General features: G+C 35.4%; 1 protein-coding gene across 2 annotated transcripts in view; it reads left to right on the forward strand.

The window, feature by feature from the left end:
- EDIL3 (EGF like repeats and discoidin domains 3) overlaps positions 1-21,379 on the forward strand; it is a 410,169-nt gene that overhangs the window by 224,951 nt on the left and 163,839 nt on the right. For both annotated transcript variants that reach the window (XM_044266049.1, XM_044266057.1), the window contains one exon: positions 3,959-4,072. In XM_044266049.1, the coding sequence (XP_044121984.1) occupies positions 3,959-4,072 (114 nt within the window). The remainder of the gene's footprint in view (positions 1-3,958; positions 4,073-21,379) is intronic.

Genomic DNA, 21,379 nt, shown 5'->3' on the forward strand with positions numbered 1-21,379 from the left:
CTTTTTGATTCTGTCACACACACACACACACAAAGGCATCATAAGTTGATATCTAGAAATCCAAATTCAGCTCTTGATATTGTCCTCAGTCAGACAAGATGGTAGGTCGCAGTTTTGTGCTTTTGGAATGAGGGATCAGAACTCAGCTGGTTGTCTTAATTATAAAATCAATTTTGAATGAGACTGATTTTTTTAATCATTCTCATGAAGCAGTCATACATATAAAAACCTCAAAAATGACAGCTATTAATATTATAAATGAACTGTAAATATGACCAAATTCGGAAGCTCCTATTTTATATAGGGACTGCTATGTCAAATTTTTCTTGGTTATAGAAGAACAGTATATTTCACTATGTTTGGAATAGATAAGGACTTTTTTCTGGAAATGATAATGTCTTGATCTATGACAAAGAGAAATGTATGGGATTTATTACAAAGATGTTTAATTTTCATTTCATTACATTATATTCTGTGAACATTTATATCTAGTCTTTAATTAAACATGATTTATTCAAATTGAGGTCTGTTTCCATTTAGATTGCTTGCAGTGTTAATCACAGAAGGCAAATAGCCTTCACTGCTAAAAGAACTCCTGCATTAAACTAATATATAAATGCTTCCATGTAATTTGCATATGTTATCTGAGTCTACATGTTCCTAGGTGTGTACATATGCAAAAATATTTTATTTTTTGGCTACTATATTAAAGTACATAGCTCCTTTAATGTAACATTTGTATTTTTACACATATTAAACTTAAGGTAGTTTTTTTTTTTTTTTTAGTTTAAAAGAATCAAAAAATGCACAAGCAATAAAAGGTCATTCTTTATTCGAAGTTGAGCGTGAATATAAAGCATTTTCTCTTCAGCAAATGCAATTCCAGTTCATTCAACCTTGTGTTAACCTCTGGATAAAGGTGAAACTTGTTTATTTTAGAATCTGATCTACTTAATTATAATTTCCTTTTTAGATGATGGTAGATCTTGCCTCATGATCAAATGGCTAGAAAGTTCAAAGGTTGATTTGTCTCCATTAGATTCACATTCACCTGTGTTAAGTAATATTTATTGTGTAAATACTTGGAAGAAATAAGGAAGCAAAGAACAGTAGTGCCTGCATATCCTTAAAGACCTATAAAAGGACTCTGGATAGTTCTCACATCATTGACTATGAAAGCTTCCTTCTATTAATGTTTTAAAGTAGCAAGAGCTGGGTTTGGTTTTCCTCATAATACATGGTTCAGTATTAAAATGAAAAATCACTTAGAACCTCTTATCTGAGAATTGAAGTATATATTTGATACTATTAGCATCAAATATATGTTTCTCTGTTCTGCTTTCCTTCATTCATTTCTTAATTCTATCCCAAATATTGGCTTTACTATGTCTGTCTAAAGTATAAGGGTACAGAAGGTACCCTCCCATCCGGCCAGGTCTTTAGTGCCAAAAAATAAAGGACAGTTCCCTCTACTGGCATTAATGGTCCATCATAAGCTGGTTCCTATCTCCATCCTCTGATGTGAGGTCTCAGAACTCCCCTTCCCACTCTGTGCTCCAGACAGACTGGCTACTTGTGTCCCTGAACAAATCGTCATACCATGAATGTTTCTTTTCAAAGTTGTAATTCATTCCGGTTTCCTGTTTGGAAATACACTACCATCTCCATTCTTTTGCTAGTCTTAATTAAAGCTTTTCTTCAAGATCAAATTGTATTTCTCCTGGATGGTCCTCAGACATTAATACTCAGTTTCTTCCTTGTAAGTATATGAAAGAATAACTTGTTATGTTTAACTTTACAAAATAAGGCAATGCATTCTCTAACATGAAGATTTAACTTCTTATTAGCCATTGACATATTCTCATCTAAAAAAAAAAAAGATTGTAGTCAATATGATGCAGAGAAAGACATAGTAGGCATGTTCCCAAGTAACCAATTATTCCCATTGCCTTACATTCAGCTGACTGTAAAATAAACAGCACAGTGACTTTTGTGCTACTTTCAAAACAAAATGAAAATATTTTGCATGTTAATCTAGTGTAAAGTAAGACTAAGTGAAATTTTGATTAAGAATAAAAAGAGCTGGGGCGCTTGGGTGGCTCAGTGGGTTAAAGCCTCTGCCTTTGGCTCCAGTCATGATCCCAGGGTTCTGGGATAGAGCCCTGCATTGGGCTCTCTGCTCAGCGGGGAGCCTGCTTCCCACCCCCGCCCCCCACCTGCCTCTCTGCCTACTTGTGATCTCTGTCAAATAAATAAATAAATAAATAAATAAAGCAAGCAAGCAAGCAAGCTAAGTATTTCATTAGATAGTGAATAAATGGCTCTCTTCTTCCTTCCTTCCTTCTTTCTCTCCCTCGCTCCCTCCTTCCTTCTGGAGAGTTTTATCTTCAAATATTTGGGAGTTTGTTATATTTTATAGCACACAACTGTTTTTAGAGATTATCAGATTCTGATTTTATCCTATTATTTGATGTCATAAAATACTCAAATTACTTAATTCTTCCTGAATATAGTCATAAATTATCTCTACTTTCAAACTGTGACAGTCAACCGGAAACCAAAAAGGATGGCTTTTTCAAAGAAAGTCATCATCTGCCTAAGGAAATGTATACCAAACTTTACACTAAACCTAAAATGAGAGGGTGACAAACTCTGATACCAAGAGGAGACACTGTTTAGAAGAAGAAATTTAAAAGAAAGGGCAAAATAGAACTGTTGCACTGTTTTGTTCTTATTTGGTCTTGAAGGGGCAATTTAATGATGATAATGCTTTAAGTAGACTTCAGACTACTGTTTTGATACTTTCTAGTGTATCAGAAGGCCCATTATACATTTGAAACTATTTTTTTAGATTGCCTGCACCACTATTTCTAATCTTTTGTTAAAAATTTTGTCAGGAAACATATTTTGGTACCGGTGATCTCCCAGATAGCATGTGGCATTCATGGAGATGCAAAGAACAGTACAGGACAGAGGCTTCATTTGTAGGGCTCACAGGTTAACTAGGTAAGAGGGTGAAAGGCACATAAATAGACAATTGCTAGGTAACACTATTCAGGTCTGTAAGGAGCTATGGGAATAAGAGCAGAGAGAGCCTTCAATGGAAGTAGATGGTAGGAGGAGAAAGAGATGGGGAGCAGTTGCTTATTACCCGTCTTCTTTACTAGTTCCCACACAACCCAGCATGGTACTGTGCTTAGAGAGAATGATGTCTATCAGTGATGGATATTTGACTGAATTAGTCATTATTTCTTTTTTCACTTATAATCATATTCATTGTATCTGTTGTCCAAAATTAGCATGGAAATTAGTACAATTTTCTGAATGCTTTATATTTCGTATGATTTTGCATGAGGTGTAATAATGATATATCAAAGGTAAGTCCCTTTAGTCATCCTAATTTTAGAAACCCTTGAATGAGATTAGGAAGTGATCGTCATTTACATTTATTATACTTCGCTTAATGTAACGAGCTTTAGCTATTAACTCTAATTTGCTTCTCATCGCATTCATCAAAGGCGAACTATTTAGAAACTAAAACATCTCTGTCAGTTAGAATTTTAATGAATTAAGATGAAATGAGACAGTGTTAATTGGCAGTTTTTGCTGCAGGGGAGGTTTCTAGATCTTGTAAGTGATACCAATTCATCTATCTATCAGAGTTAATTTGCTTGATTTAATTCTAAAGATACACTGAATATTTCCCCACACTATTCATATTTATTTTCAGGATTGGGGAATGGTTTGCTTCTGTTGGTATTTCATTTGGATTCTCGATTCCACTTGAACTTGGTTATTAATCAGTTGTTGACTTTAAGCACTACACGCACTTACTCACAAACACACAAAAGTTATTGCATTATGTAGATTTTGTTTTATTTGAAAGGCCTAACACCTTCCAATAATTAATCATTTTTCTCACCAAGAATTCTCATTCTTTCTGTTCTATTTTCCTCAGACATAAATGAATGTGAAGCTGAACCTTGCAAAAATGGTGGCATATGTACAGACCTTGTTGCTAACTATTCCTGTGAGTGCCCAGGTGAATTCATGGGAAGAAATTGTCAATACAGTAAGTATTCACATATGTATATGTTTTTGTTGTTGTTTACATATCCTCCACTAATTCTGAAATCTGGGTCAAATCAATATAATTTGCTTCTAGAGTTCATAATTTATTGAAATGACACATTTCATATTTGTTCTTGTTAATGCTGTTGATTTATGTATACTCTCTAGGATAGATCTCAGTGCATGCTGGATATAGGAGTGGCTCCCTTGTGTTCTGAAAGGAGAGCAACATTTCTGTAGAGATTCAAGTGCATCTCTCTTATGAACCCCATTTTGGCTTTTTTTTTCCCAATTTATTTATTTTCAGAGAACAGTATTCATTATTTTTTCACCACACCCAGTGCTCCATGCAAGCTGTGCCCTCTATAATACCCACCACCTGGTACCCCAACCTCCCACCCCCCCGCCACTTCAAACCCCTCAGATTGTTTTTCAGAGTATGTGTATGACCTGAATTTCCACCAGAGGGGCTCCTCAGCTTCAGACAATAAATTCAAGGCACTCTAACCTGATAGCCTCTATCACCCATAAAAGGGGGATTTGTACTGAGCTGGCATGCACATTAGTAAGAAATTTACACACTACCTTTTTGGAAGCTCAAGAGAGTAGGGTCTTATGATGATATATCAAACACTAGGACAGTAATTTGTCTGAAGTATTTTCAAAGAAGCATAAAGCAACCCTTCTTCCCCAAAAGAAACAAAAACCAGAAGACAGGATTATAGTCAGTGGGACGAAACCAGAATTGGACACAAATACGTGCTAATGAGGACAATAATGATATAGCTTAGTAATTGTGGGACACTTATGGAAACTCCGTAGCTCTACTCATTTGATATATATTATATACTATTAGAGCATCACATTATGCACATTCAGAAGGCAGATGCAGAAACTGAGACATAGAGGCTATGTGGTTTGCCCAGGCTCTCATAGTTAGTGACAGAAGCAGGACTAGAGGGAATGTAGAATCAGAACTTGTGATTTCCAGTTCATTCTATTTTCCTCTAAATCAGGATTTCTCTTCAGATAGAATTGAATGAGATAAACACAAAAACACACTATACCTCCTCTTTCGCTTACACATGTTCAGGAGCGTAGATGTGTGCACACACACACACACACACACACACTCCCTCCTTTTTAGCCAGAGTAACAACTTTACATGTCGCTTTCCTTCTCTTCCTTTCCCTTTGACAAAGTTTATAAATTAAAACAGAGAAGATTACTTAAGGATTGATTTGGATTGAGTATATAAACAAAATGATGATCTGTGAGTGCTCATTACCCTAATGCTGAAAAACTTCAATAAAATGATAAAATCCTGAATATCAAAGAAATATCTTGGATGTGGGGGTGGATTTCTAAGCTTAAAAATAACTGGAGAAGACATTAATTGTGAGTTGACCTAGGAACTTTCAGTCATGGATGAATGGAAGAAAAGGACAGTCTGAGTAAGCAGGTTGATGATACAACCAAAAAGACTAGTGGCCACCCAGTCAACTAACCTAGAGACCTTCCTATAAAGCATTTAACTGACCATGCAGTACATTAACTTAGCTCAGATTCACTTGACCCTTGGCGCTCCCAGATACAGCTCTTGCATTCTCCTTTTCTTTGGTTTATGGGACTTGCAGATGGCTGCCTACGTAGCATTGAAAGTTGTACTAAAAACACCCCAAGGTATCTGTAAATGAACATTTAATTAAAAAGATGAAGACCAAAAATCTAATGTCAGTGACTATTTGATTTTCTGGCAGCCTAAACAGACATCGGATGCCAGAATAAAGTACTTTCCAGACAGTACTAGAACTTTGGCAGAGCTTAAACAATGCCTGGCTACAAACATGACCCATAGGAGGCCCAGCCAGAGGAGTGACAAGAAGATGAGACCTTCCCATTATCTTAAAAGGAGAACTGTGTATAGGGGACATGTCATGGGAACCCTGCCTATCAATGAGCATCACTCTGAGGTGGTCAAGCACTAGCTCTCTGAATGTCCTGAACAGGAAGTGATGTCTGAATTGTAGGCACTCTGGGACAAGAGCCCTAGGTCTTGAAGTTGTGTTGGCCAAGGAGCAACGGGAGACTCAGTTGCCTACAGGTTGAAATGCTACGTAGGCAGCCATCTTCTGTGAACTAGTTGTTGAAACTGATGACTTATGCCTATTCTATCCTTCCAGCAGAGATTTTGGTGAGGTCACCACATCTAAAAATACCCTCAAAAAGAAAGAAACTTGATTGCTTATGGAACAACAAATTGAAATAGACCTTGAATTTTTAATTGTCATCAGATTATGTCTAGTGTCTTGCTATTATGTTTAATAAATTTCTTTGATTTAGTTTTACATTTATATAATCTTTATATTTAAACTCAGTCTTCTCTTTGAACATGAAAGCAGTAGTGACTTCCTTAACCCATCGCATGTTCTGACATTCTCCCATTCATCTGTGCATCTCTGGGCCCTAACAAAGAGATCAGAAAGAATCACTTAGGATACACTGTAAAATATGTTCTTATTGAGGTATTTGTTTTTACTGTATTGACTTGCAGGAGTTTATAATAATTTAAGGATCTTTAATCTCCCAACTATTTCGATTTCTGGGAATACTGTTCTGGTTTTTTATGTGGCTTCATAGAATTGTTAGAAATCCAGAGTAAGAAAGAGCATTCTACCAGAGTGATGCTGTGGTACTACACATTGAGAACTTAAAGTACTCACTCACTCCAGGGTACACAGAAACCACCTGCAGGTTATAGGTGATGCCAGCTCTAAGCTAATTGAGGTTAGGATCTTGGAAATTGGCAGCTCATAGATTATAATCAATATGCCCAACTTCCACTCTGAGTAAAATTTATAATCTTTCTCCTAAAGTTTCTGTCATGTCCCACAGGGTTACCCGTGGGTCAGCTTAAACCTGCAGTTATGGCGGAGAGTCCCATTTGTTTTGGCAGTTATTTCAGAAGGAAGAGGAAAGGGAGAATGATGGAGACTTAATGCTGGGTAGGTCAGAGGATACCATATGTCCTTGTGTTCACATCCAAACTGTTTTCACCGTAATCTTGGGTGTCTGCACTCGTATTACTTTCCTCCTTCTACTACTTTCTTATATCTACCAATGGGTTAATTAAGTTCTGGTATATTTTAAAATGAAATCATTCTCAATGCCCTCCCAAATAATAAATAATAAAAGATATTACAGAGGAATAGAATTTATTAAAAACATCTATATAAAAGTAATAAACTATAAACACAAGTAATAAACTGGGAGGTATTTATAATAAAGGTGAAAGGAAAATACTTCTTATCCTCAGTTTATTATGTCTTTTAATTCAATAAAATTAAGCACAACAGAAGAGAAAAACAACAAAAACATGAACAGAACTTTCCTACAAAGGAAGTAGTTTGAAATCTATCGTATTATAGTTGAGTTGTGTCTTCATCTTTATTCTTTGGTATATTTTCAATTTATAAGTTTATAGTACCTTTGTGATCTGAAAAGTATAATTATATTTTAAATGTCTATTTGGTGAGAGAGCACTACATTTGTGAACAAAAGACTGGACTGACTGTGACTCACTCTGCTTTTTCCTCTGACTCCGTATCTCTACCCGCTCTCACTTCACAAATGGAAACAGAGATAAATGGAAATAGATGAAATGCTAAAGAGGAGCATAGGCTAGCTGACAAACTTTAGAAAGGATACGGAAAAGAGAAAGGAAGAAATGGGAACCATCCCAGGAAACATATACATGGACACACGCACACACACACGCACACACATACACAGACACACACACATGCACACACATACACAGACACACACCTCTCTTTCTCTTTCTCTTTCTCTTTCTCTGTTTCTGTCTCTCTCTCTCTCTCTCCAGGGGGGAGGGATTTGTCTTTACTTATGGGCAGAGAATTTTAAGGTAAAGGAGGTGACCAAAAAAAGTTCCCATGAGACATTTCTACTACAGAGAGGCCCTTCCTTCCTTCTACATATGCTTCTTAACTCTGCTGCCAGAGGGAGCCTGTTAAAGCAAAAGTCAACACACATCATCTAGCAGTTCTGAATCTTCCACAGACTTCTGATCTAAAACCAAGTGAACCTTACAGTTCCCCTGTTTCCTGAGGCCAGTAGGACCTGCCTGTGCCTCTGCCCTATTCACTCACCTGTGTGACTACATCTCATGGGACTCTCCCTTTTTTGTGCACTCTTTCAGCCATGCTGGTCTCCTAGCTGTTCCTGACACATGCCTGGCACACACCTGGCACATCCGTGCCCTACAGCATTCCCGTTCCCATCTCCCCTTTTCTATAATACTCTATTATGATGTTATGAGCACTCCAGTACGTCCTTTGGGTCTTTGCCTAAAGGCGTCCTCCCAGTGAGGCTTTCCTCAGCCTTTCTACCTCCCTACCTCAACAGCCCAAAACACACCCATCCCCTTCTCTATTATAGGTTTTCTCCTTAGCATTAATCATTAACATATCATATTTTTACTTTTATATATTGTTTGTTGACTGTTCCTCCAATGGAGTATATTCTCCACAAGGGAGGTAGTGTACTGTTCTGATCACAGTTGCCAGAAGAGAACTATCAAACAGTGGGTGCTCAAGAGACATTTGCTAAATGAATGAATGAATGAATCTAGCATTCTGGGTTAAGTGTAGAAATGATATCTGACTTCTCAGTGTCCTCAATTACCATCAAGCTATTTTTTTAAAGATTTTATTTATTTATTTGACAGAGAGAGAGATCACAAGTAGGCAGAGAGTCAGTCAGGCAGAGAGAGAGGGGGAAGCAGGCTCCCTGCCAAGCAGAGAGCCTGAGGAAGGTCTCGATCCCAGGACACTGATATCATAAGCTGAGCCAAAGACAGCAGCTTAATCCACTGAGCCACCCAGGTGCCCCCCATCAAGTTATTTTTTACCTGACTTCCCATTTTTTGAGTAGTATGCCAAAGATGCTTTTGCCAGTGTAATGAAATATAATTTGGTATATTAATTGGTACTCTGTAAATCATACTGCAAGTTGAAATTTTTTTGACTTTAATAAAATCTTTTATAATTCTGCTTTGCAATAGGGTTATGCGGATAGATTTTAAATAAGAGAAGTAAACAAAGACTCTGTTCCTCCATTTAGGCCACTTCTGCATCCACACGTCTTGATAATTTATCTTAGATCATTATTTATTTCTTCTCCATTTCAAATATCAGGTAGACACATATGAATGCTGTGATCTAACTACCACTGCAAGACTTGAAAATATAAAAGTGGTAATTTGGGGTATAACTCTTTGAGTGGTGTTGACACTGATCTTGATGTCTGTTTATATACCATCATAAAGATTTGCTTTTCTTGGATTTTTAACCTTTCTCTTGCCTTTCCCTCATTGTTGCATGCCCTTCAATTTTAAGCAGTTTATTAAGACTACCTTTGCCAATGTGGGTGATGGGCATGAAGGAAGACACGTGATGTGATGAGCTCTGGGTATTATATGCAACTGGTGAATTATTGAGCTCTACACCTGAAACTAATGATGTACTATATGTTGGCTAATTGAATTAAAAAAAAAAAAAGACTACCTTTGCCAGTGCAATTAAGTGAAATATTTTTTAATATTAGTGAGATACTACATATTTAAAACTTCAATGTATTTTTAAATTTTCAGTCAAGCAGTTAAAAAAAAAGATGTTTAAGATAGTACTTTAATAAATACCATTTAAAAATCTATGTGAATTCTTTCTCATAATGTGTGTCTTTAATTAATATAGCTATTATGCATTTTTTACTTTATAAGGAAGAAATTTATACTTAACACTATTGATTATAACATGATGTCCAGCTACGTAGTAATTATCCAGATATATTATATTATCCAGATCAATCAGTATATTATCCAGATCAATCACCAATCAAACATATTCAGTAAATGTAATATTTTAAATGTTAATAACAAAAGTTTTTAATACTGGGCAAAAACCTGCCTATAATTTTTTCAGTAATTATTTGCTAATTATATTTGTAGGTAGGCTAAGGCAATAATACTTCTGATTTTAATATTTAAGTTTAGATTTCCAAGTATTGTTCATATAGCTTATCACTTACTTTGGCAGATCTCATTTATTTCTAGCTTTATTTTTCATTTATCTATTATGGGGAATTTAATTTTGATTATTTGTAATTTTAATTGAAGTTACATTTGAATGATAGGTGAAAATCATATAGACGTGCTCAGACTATTTATTGCAGTATTACAGCAATTCTCCTAATTATAAAGTCCTAATTTATATTTCCTTATTGTTTTTAAATGATATAAGCTCAAGCGTTCAGCCATTTTCATACACAGCTTGAAAGGAAATGATGATATACTGGAATAGAAACCTATTCTTGTAAGAAAAGATAGGCTTTGCTGTGTATGTTTAACAGAACCTGATGTTTAAACTAAAGTAAGTGCAATGGAAATTGATAGCACTTTAGTTTACTAATCTAAAAATAACTAGGATTGTTTTCATTGATTGGACTATGTGGCCCACAATAGCCATATACATTTCCCTGCAGGGTGTTTAAATGTGACATGATTAAATTTCAGAAATGGCACTCAAATTCATTTTCATCACTGATACTATTTCTGGAAATTAAAATAGTTACCAAGGGATCTCTTATAATGCAACATCCCCAAACTATTATGCAAAAAAGTATTAAGACTTGGATGGTTTCAGAGAGTTTTATTAAAAATTAAAACCAAAATCTTCAACTGAGGATTAAGCGATGTTTCTTGAGTGTCATAATTATCCAGTTTTTAAAAAACTAAGCTTTATAATCTAGATAATCCTATAGCCTTACCTTAAGAATTCTACCTTTAAAGTGATAAGAACAAGAGATGATGATACATGTGAACATATTTTTAAAAATATAAATTAATGTTTCTATATCTTCATTTTTTGAGCAGAGGTAACTCTTTAAGCCTTTGTTACAAATGAGCTAGTATGTATAAATATACAAACACATACAGCATACACTTTATAAATGTACATGTGTATCTTTCCTTTTGATAGCAATGCTGCCAAGTACATTTGTACAAGTACAAGCTTATGCAGTGAAAATTGTTAAAACACTGTATAGATAACTAAATTATGTGATATTTACTTTTATACGCTCAACACTTAATTGCTGCTTTTGTAAATAACTGAACACTCTATCACCAACTGTCATATGATAATGTTGATTTTAATTTAGACTTTTACTGTGTGCCAAGACTGTCCTAAGTACTTTAAATATTGATTTATTTAACACTCTTAACACTCTTCATAGTGGGTTCTATTTATCGCTGGCTCCATTTTCCAGAGAAAACTGAGCGGGCTCAGTACATAATTTGCCTAAGTCAACATGGCAAGTAAACTGCCAGGCCTGGCCTTCCCTCCCAGCACTGCAGCTGCAAGATCCTGCACTTACTTCTAAGCATAAGTGTGATGGGACCTGCTCCTTGCAGGATGAAAGGAGCACTGTTTGCTACACTGTACGCTGTGAGAACATTTGTACTTGAGGAGTGGCCTTGGCGAGTGTCAGAAGAGTAAGAGGAAAGAGCACAGGCTTTGCATTCAGATAGAACTGGGGCATAAACTCTAGATTTTCCTCTTTGTAACTAATGTCTGGATAAATTTGTTGCCCTTTTTGGACTTCAGATTTCTCATCCATCAGTGGAATTAATATAACCATTTGGTTTATATAAATAGGTAGATCAAAATTAATAGCATTTATAAAGTACCTATTGAAATTGTAGGTCAGTAAATGTTGTAAAGAAACACAGAATTGCATTAATAAATAGAAGGACACAAGGATTTTTGAGTTATTTGAAAAGCCAATGCCAGTGATCCCATCTTTTCTTTTGTTAGAATTTTGTGCGATTTTTTTTTTAAGATTTTATTTATTTTTTTGACAGAGAGAGATCACAGGTAGACAGAGAGGCAGGCAGAGAGAGAGAGGGAAGCAGGCTCCCTGCTGAGCAGAGAGCCCGATGCGGGACTCGATCCCAGGACCCCGAGATCATGACCTGAGCCGAAGGCAGCGGCTTAACCCACTGAGCCACCCAGGCGCCCCAGAATTTTGTGTGATTTTAATTTTTTGTACTCAAACAACTAACCTATCTTTAGTAACTATATACTTGAGAACAACTTGTGTAGAAGCCAGCTACAATGTCTTGCATACCATGTTTTAGTAGTACAATAATTTAGGAAAACCTTGGCATTACTATAATTTTAATAAAAAAATATGAATCCAACCAAACCATTATAGGAAATAGGGCTTCCTGTGTTTTTTTAAAAAATGACATCATCACATATACCAGAACCGCAAACACCTAATTTCATTTCTTTTTTATTTTTGATTCATTAGTCGTGTATAACACCCAGTGCTCATCACATCACATGCCCTCCCTAATGTCCATCACCTTCCCCTCCAGCAGCCCTCAGTTTGTTTCCCAGGTTATCTATGTTTTCATGTTTGTAATTATGGTAAGCTAACACTGCTGTTTGATCAAGTATTTTAGTGAATTGTAAAAAGAAACTAATGGTGGGGTAACAAATTCCAGTATTTTTTACTCTAAATAGATGATCAAAGATTAGAGTTTTATGCCATATAACACTAAATTTCTACTCAGTTATGTCCAGGCATGACATAGATCCAAAAGAAAATATAAACAAATTCTGATACAAAGTAAAGAACATTAAAAATAAGAGGTATCTATCAGGAAATAAAAATGAGAATTAATACACATACAAATTTAGTAAGAAACTTACAGAGTTCATTATTATAATATAGTAAATGTATTCATTCAATCATGTAATCAAGTAAACTAGCCACAAATATTTATTGATTTTTTTCTTAGCATAAGTGTGTACAGGTTTTGAGAACATATATGAATGAATTCATTCATTCAGCAAATTATATCCAACAGTAGCCACCCAGCAGAGCTGGGGCAAAATGGTAATTAAAATAAATTCAGTTCCTACTCTCATGGAGTGTATATATATATAGATAGATAGATAGATTAGTGAGAGAGAAAAACAAGAATCATATATCTAATTATAAAGCATGATGAGTGCTATGAATGCAAAGAAAAAGGAGCCATTACAGGGTGCCTGTTCTGTTTCTTTGTTTTGTTTTGTTTTTGGGGGTTTTTTTTAGATTTTATTTATTTGACAGACAGAGATCACAAGTAGGCAGAGAGGCAGGCAGAGAGAGAGAGGAGGAAGCAGGCTCCCCGCCGAGCAGAGAGCCCGATGTGGGGCTTGATCCCAGGACCCTGAGATCATGACCTGAGCCGAAGGCAGAGGCTTAACCCACTGAGCAACCCAGGCGCCCCTCTGTTTTGGGGTTTAAGGAAATTACATTTGAGCTGATTTCAGAAGAATGTATAGCAGGTACCAAATGGAGGGTGATGGAGAGGGGAATTTTATAAGAAAGATGACATGCACAGGATACCCTTTGTCCTTTAGAATCTTAATATTTAGAGGATGCTTTCAATTGCTCTGTTATCATATGATGAGATTTTTAGGATGTTCAGTTTCCTTTTAGGCCCTGACAATGTGAGGTTAAGACCAGTTAATGGCAAACAACATACACATATTAAAAATCCATCTCATGAGCTGTCGTTTTGTGCAACCATAAGGAATTTTTTTTTAAGATTTTATTTATTTATTTGACACTCAGAGATCACAAGTAGACAGAGAGGCAGGCAGAGAGAGAGGAGGAAGCAGGCTCCCCGCTGAACAGAGAGCACGATGTGGGGCTTGATCCCAGGACCCTGGGATCATGACCTGAGCCGAAGGCAGAGGCCTTAACCCACTGAGCCACAGAGGCGCCCCAACCATAAGGAATTTTTAAAACAGCAAACTAGACTAACTTTTGTAAATATAGCAAGAAGACAAAAAAAAAAGGAAAGAAAGAAAGAAAAAAGAAAAGAATTTCCTAAATTAATGTAGTACAAAAAAAATCATTAACTCGAATCCTAGTTTTATTGCAGATAAAAAAAAATCTGCTATTTTAGAAATTTGAAACGTCTGGCATGCTTTAGCAATGATTTTTGTCTTTTAAAGCATCACCTGACATAAATTTCAGATTACTTTCCTTGAAATACATAAAATTAGGAATTAATCCAGAAATCTAATAGGACAGAAAAAGGACGGTTTGCCTCAAGCTGTCACCTTTTGCAAACATAATAAAAAATTAAGAAATCAACTATGGATTGATAAAAAGGTTTATATTCAGGATTAATTATATAATGTTAAATCTAAGATACATAATATTTAAAGTCTAGACATAAATATATAGAGATATAAATGGGAACAACCATAACTATAAATACTCGAGTATAAATAATTATTTGAACCTAATTTCTCACAGTTTTTTTTTAAAAGATATGACAAGAAGTTTTAAAACAAACAAAAAAAAATAATACTGTGCAAGTATATCAATAGCCCTCAAGGAAAGAAATGATTCCAGCATTACTGAGGATGAAGTCTTTGCAACAATAAACACAAAAAATTGACTCAATGACAAAACCAAATTGGATTTTCTGTGTCTGACATGCAAGTTCCATCTTCAATCAGATGCCTCTGGGTATATTTGTCCAAATGTTGCCCAACAATTTTGTACAGACATATCACTTTGAAAGTTTACCTTTTGTACCTTAAAGTGATGATCTAATAAAGGAACGGTAGAAAATAAATATCTGCAAAATGCTCAACTAGACCCCCTGGGACTTGTTAAATTCCTCGAACAAATTCAATCAGATTCTCATTACCTGACAGTTTTGTACTTGATTGCAAATAATTACTGAAACATCCAATAAGATCTTCTTGATTTTCCAATTATATGAACATTCCCATTACGCGCTAAACTGCGTATGTCCAGGGGTTAGTGTTTAGTCCGGCATTTATACTCCAGCATAAAGCTCATTCTAATATTTCCTAATTCAAAGATGAAGTTTGCAGAGATCAGGGGTGTTTGGGAGCAAGACAACTTGATTTCATCCTCATAAAATTTAAAATTGTACAATTGAAAAATATTGTACTTTTCTCAGACTGAAAATGTCAATCTTTTCAACCTCACTGTTCCTCTCCTTAAAAAAAAAAAAAAAAGTTGAAAAAAGAAAAGATAAAAGGAAGAATCCAAGTAAAGTATATACAATATAGAAAAAACAAAAACCTGGGTGCCTAGATGACTCAGATGACTCAGTAGTTTAAGCATCTGCTTTCACCTCAGGTCATGATCCCACGGTTCTAGGATTGAGCCCCATGTCCCTAGGGCTCCCTGCTCAGTGGTTAGTCTGCTTCTCCCTCTCCCTCTATCCCTCCCCCACTCATGCTTGCTCTGTCCCTCTCTCTTTCTCAAAAAAAAAAAAAATCTTAAAAGAAAAAAGTCTATAAGGAAACCACTAGAAAAGAACTCATCTAATGAATTTTTACTTTGGACATAGTTAAATCCCCAAATGTCATTTGTGGGCTAGTCATTATCTTCTACACATGTTATCATGGCATTATGAGGTGCTTAGGTAAAATTCGGGGTTTGAATTATCAAAGTGGGTATGAAATGGTTATTTCATAATGGAGAAATTTGAGACACAAACTACAATGGTCTCTCCCTTGATCACATTCATCAAAGAGCAGAGTTAAATGCTTTTCTCAAATAGGAGAAGGGCAAGAATATAGGTGATTTCTGATCTTTTGCCAAATGTAGACAATTTTCCATGATTTCCTGAAATCCCAAGGGTTTCAAATAGTTGCACTAAAATTTTACTGGCAAGAATGGAGCTAACGTGGGCAGACATACCAACAACTGGCATGACCCTTGCCACAGTTTTCAAGCAAATCAGAGACTTGAAAAGTGATGGCTTCCAGCAGCATGTAAGACAAAGAGTCACATACATGTTTTGAGTTTTATCTTAAAAGCTACCTTCTTCAGCTGAAGGCTAGGAATACAACAGATCCCTTTCCTGCATAAGGCATATTGAATTGCAAGCACAATTGGCACATCCTGGTAAGCTAGTTATTAAAAGGCAGATTAAGATTCAGATTTAGGGATTCGATGAGAATGGTGAAGTGGTAGGATTGAAGGGAGATTGTTAAAGATAGAATTTAAGGCAGGTAATGAAATAAAAGCAAAATCAGAAAAATAGAAAGAAAAGAAAAACTTGAGAGAGCAAGGAAAAGAGTGTTTCCAAAAATAAAAGCTGGTCAAGGCAAGGGATACTTAAGGAAAGACTTTTTAATTTCTCTCAAGTCTCAAGCCATTAATGACCCTTCAGTAATTATTTATAGTTGGTGGTAGAAGAGAATGCCAGATTGCAGCTCTTCCAGATTGAGCAGGTGTTGAATGAGAAGTAATAGCCACAGACACTCCTCCCAGGTTATGGCGCACTCTACTTTGAGCATATCTTAAACCCCAAAGAGCCATTAAGGTGGCCAAGGACCTAAAAATAAATTTCATAATAGTTACCTTAATAGCTTTATCTGGTCAATAATACACATTCTTTTTAGAGCTCTAAAGGGAATGGACACATAAAGTATCCAACTTAAAAATAAATTGAACTTGAGGAATATGGTTCTATAAAAAGAAGTAGAGCCAGAGCAAAGTCAGTAAATCCAATACTAAAATTCAAGGAAAACAGGAGCAGGGACAGAAAATAAACTCTTCTGACAAGAAAAATGGATAGAACTATAGTTATATAAGGAAGCCTATAAATACTCAGCACTATTATCTAACTACAAAATACCAAGAAATTGAACTGCAGCTCTTAGCTCCAAGAAACCCAAGGATATTTGTGGTGGTTTGTTCAAAATAAAATTCCCTTTATATTTTCTCTGGTACACCCAGGCAGACACACAATTTTTTAAACATCCATAAAACAACTATTTGGTATATAAATATTGCTTCATATTCTTTCGGCAGTAACTTGATAATACCGTTTCCCATCCCATTAGAATTTTCATAGACTCTACTTGTGAATAGTATTCAGTTTAACAGAACATGAGCACTTTCCAGAAGGGATTAATGTAAGGATATTCTTGGCCTCACTGTTCAAGATGCTTCATGCAGCTTTTAACTAAGGGTACAGAACCGTCAAAAGATGGATGGATAGAGTTCAAGGTGTCTGCTTCCTTTGATAAGAAAATCAAAATGGCTACCTGCAATGTAGAATTTCCATTAATTATGTTGATGGAAAAATGTTGGCAACAACGGATTGTAATACTAGGAGTACCAACAACTTTTTCACTGATAGAAATCACAGATATTTTTATACCACAGTATACTTGCTGCACATGTCTGAAAAACATACATTTTTATTAATATGAAACTATAGTAGACTTCCCAATAACTTGGTTTTTAATGTGTTAATAGATAAGCACATATATTACTATATCATCCATTTTTCAATAGTTTGGTAATTACATTGCATTTCACTGAACAGAAGTATTCTGAGGAGAGCCTCTAGTCTTCACCAGGCTGATAAAAGGGTCCAGAGCATAAAAAAATGTTCAGAATCCTGAGTTAATGGCTTATTTGTTTCAAAAGATACTACTTTCCTCCTGTATAGTATGGCAGAAGCTTTTGGAAATAAAAGCTGTTAATAAGACATTTTCATTGAATGTCTATTTCTGGCCTTTCTGCTGAGTTTTGATCTCTCGTTCCATGTGTAAAAACATGTAAGTAAAATAGCAGAACATGATACTATTAAGCCTTATTTTTGTCATTGTATTTACAGGGTTTTATTAGCAATGTTTTTTACATCCCCAAATAAGTTTACTTATTTATAAAGTAGATACACAATTTCAGTATTAATGCATGCATTATAAAATACACACAAACATTTTAAAGCATATACAAAGATGAATAAATAATATGCTTTTACATGTACATCTCACTACATACCATTTCACATGGCACAAGAAAGCCTATTTTGCTCTAAAATAGCAATATTTTAAAGAAAGCAGTATCATGAGATGTGTTTCATTATTTTTAATCCTTGGGTTAACACTGAGAAAAGCAACTTACAGATCATAGCAATACTAAATTTCAATGGCTGTGCCAGCTGAGAACAAAACCAGTGAAACAAATAGACCCAGGGAGTATGAGCCTACAGTTGCCCTCCCAGAGTCATCACACTTAGTGTCCAAATCTGTACTTTTATACACATGGTTTTATGGAATCAACTAGCAAATTTCCTTCCCTAATGCCAATCAGATGTTCCTTTTTTATCCAAATATAATTAACATGTAGTGTTACATTAGTTTCAAGTGGACAATATGCTGATTCAACAATTCTGTGTGTTGCCCAGTGCTCATCCAAGTTAAGTGTGTTCATAATCACCTTTATCTATTTTGCCCATCCCCCCTTAGCAACCGCCAGTTTGGTTCTTTGTATATCTTTGTCCATTTATTTTGTTTCTTAAATTCCACATATGATTGAATTCACATGGTATTTGTCTTTCTCTGATTTATTTCACTTAGCATTTTACCTTCTAGGTCCATCCATGCTGTTTCAAATGACAGAAATCTCATTCTTGTTTATTGTTGAGTAATATTCCACTGTGTGTGTGTGTGTGTGTGTGTGTACACCATACCTTCTTTATCCATCCGTCAGTGGACACTTAGGTCATTTCCATATCCTAGCTATTGTAAATAATGCCACAATAAACATAGAGGTACATGTAGCATGTATCTTTTCAAATTAGTGTTTTCATTTTTTTTTGGGTGAATACCTAGTAGTGGAGTTACTAGATTATGTGATATTTCCAGATTTGATTTTTTGAGAAACTTCAATACTGTTTTCCACATTGACTATACCAGTTGGCATCCCAACATTGCCCAAGGGGTCCTTTGTCTCTGCATCCTCCCCAACATTTGGTCTTCTTGTCTTTTTTATTTTACCCATTCTGAGAGTTGTAAAGTGATATCTCATTGTGGTTTTAATTTGCATTTTTCTGACGATTGTGTTGTTGAGCATCTTTTCATGTGTTGGTTGGCCATCCGTATATCTTCTTTGGAAAGCTATTCACATCTTCTGCCCATTTTTTTATATATATATACCTTATACTTTATTTATACTTATAAATAAGTATATTTATAAATATACACATATTACATAAATTGTCTCATATTTTTTCCAATTTATTTATTTTCAGAAAAACAGTATTCATTATTTTTTCACCACACCCAGTGCTCCATGCAAGCCGTGCCCTCTATAATACCCACCACCTGGTACCCCAACCTCCCACCCCCCCGCCACTTCAAACCCCTCAGATTGTTTTTCAGAGTCCATAGTCTCTCATGGTTCACCTCCCCTTCCAATTTACCCAAAAGCACATACCCTCCCCAATGTCCATAACCCTACCCCCCTTCTCCCATTTTAATGGATTATTTTGTTTGGTGTTGAGTTGTGTAAACTCTATATATTTTGGATATTAACCCCTAATGAATTATATCATTTGCAAATATCTTCTCCTATTCAGTAATTTGTGTTATCATTTTTTTGATGGTTTCCGTCACTGTGAAGGAATTATTGGTGTAATTCCACTGGTTTAAGTTTGCTTTTGTTTCCCTTGCTGGAGGAGGTATATCTAGAAAAATGTTTCATGGGTTGATGTCAAAGAAATTGCTGCCCATGTTTTCTTCTAGGAAACTTATGGTTTCAGGTCTTACATTTAGGTCTTGAACATATTTTGAGCTTATATTTGTGTATGGTATAAGAAAGTGGTCCAATTTCTTTCTTTTACATGTAACTGTCTAGTTTTCCCAATACCATTTGTTAAAGAACCTTTTCCCTCATTGTATATTCTTCCCTCCTTTATAGTAGAATAATTGACAATAGAAAAGTGGTTCTATTTCTGGACTCTGTTCTGTTCCACTGATCTATGTATCAGTACCATATTGTTTTAATTACTACAGCTTTGTAGTGTATGTTGAAGTCTGGGATTGAGAAACCTTTAGCTTTGTTCCTTTTCAATGGCTATTCAGGGTCTTTTGTGATTCCGCTCAAATTTCAGGATTATTTGTTCTAGTTCTGTGAAAAATGTTGTTATTTTGACAGGGAGTGCATTAAATTCATAGAGTGCTTTGGGTAGTATGGATACTTTAACAATACTAATTCTTTTAGTCCATGAATACATCTTTCCATTTGTTTGTGTCATCTTCCATTACTTTCAAAAATGTTTATAGTTCTTTTGCTTAAATACAGATCCTTCACCAATTAGTTAAGCTCATTTCAATGTACTTTATTATTTTTGGTGCAACTATAAGTGAAATGGGATTGTTTTCTTAATTTCTCTTTAATAACTAATAACTAATAATGCTACTGCATTATTAGTGTATAGCAGTGATGAGTTTTTATTGAACCCATTCTTGCTTCTTACCAGCAGTGAAGATTTAGAAATTCTGTAACCCTGTGATATATTCTAAGTTACTTATGGACATTAAACTGTTCTTAAAAGACAAAGAGGGACACCTGGGTGGCTCAGTGGGTTAAGCTGCTGCCTTCAGCTCAGGTCATGATCCCAGGGTCCTGGGATCGAGTCCCGCATCGGGCTCCTTGCTCAGCAGGGAGCCTGCCTCTCTCTCCGCCTCTGCCTGCCTCTCTGCCTGCTTGTGTGCTTTCTCTCTCTCTATTTCTGACAAATAAATAAATAAATAAATAAATAAATAAAATCTTAAAAAAAAAAAAAAGACAAGGAACAAGAGAGAGACTAAAAAATATCCCTTTAGGAGTTACTGTCTGAAGTTGAGCACATTCACTTTGCCTTTTACTAGGGCCTTTTCAATTTCCGTAAGATCAGTTATTATCTATGTAACAATTTATAATCAGCTTAGTTGCTTGTGTTGCCAATGCCATATACATAGTTGCTTTAGAAGAATGCCACTCTAGTGTATGAGTTAAGGAAAAAGTGCTAGTCATGCTGAATTGTAGCATCAAATAGAAAGTAAATGGGGATTGCTCATTAGCTGGGGGGGAGGGTAATGAGTATTAAGTTAATAATCTATTAACTTAGTGATATTTTCACTAGTGTGAAACCTCCATTTCAAAGCATCAAAATATTGTCACTTAACACTTAATTAAGACTATCTTTGAATTTAGTTCTTAAGTCAGAATATACTCACATGCAATGTAAACTTTCTAGTCTCCTACAATTCTAACATTTATTTGATCTTGTTTTAAGGAGGAAAGTTTGCACAGATCTCTGAGTGCTAGACTGGAATAAAAAATGGAAATGACTGGTCATCTAATCAACTTGAATTTTGCAGTATGAGTG

This window comes from Neovison vison, chromosome 1 (genome assembly GCF_020171115.1).
Source record: "Neovison vison isolate M4711 chromosome 1, ASM_NN_V1, whole genome shotgun sequence".
NCBI lineage: Eukaryota > Metazoa > Chordata > Mammalia > Carnivora > Mustelidae > Neogale > Neogale vison.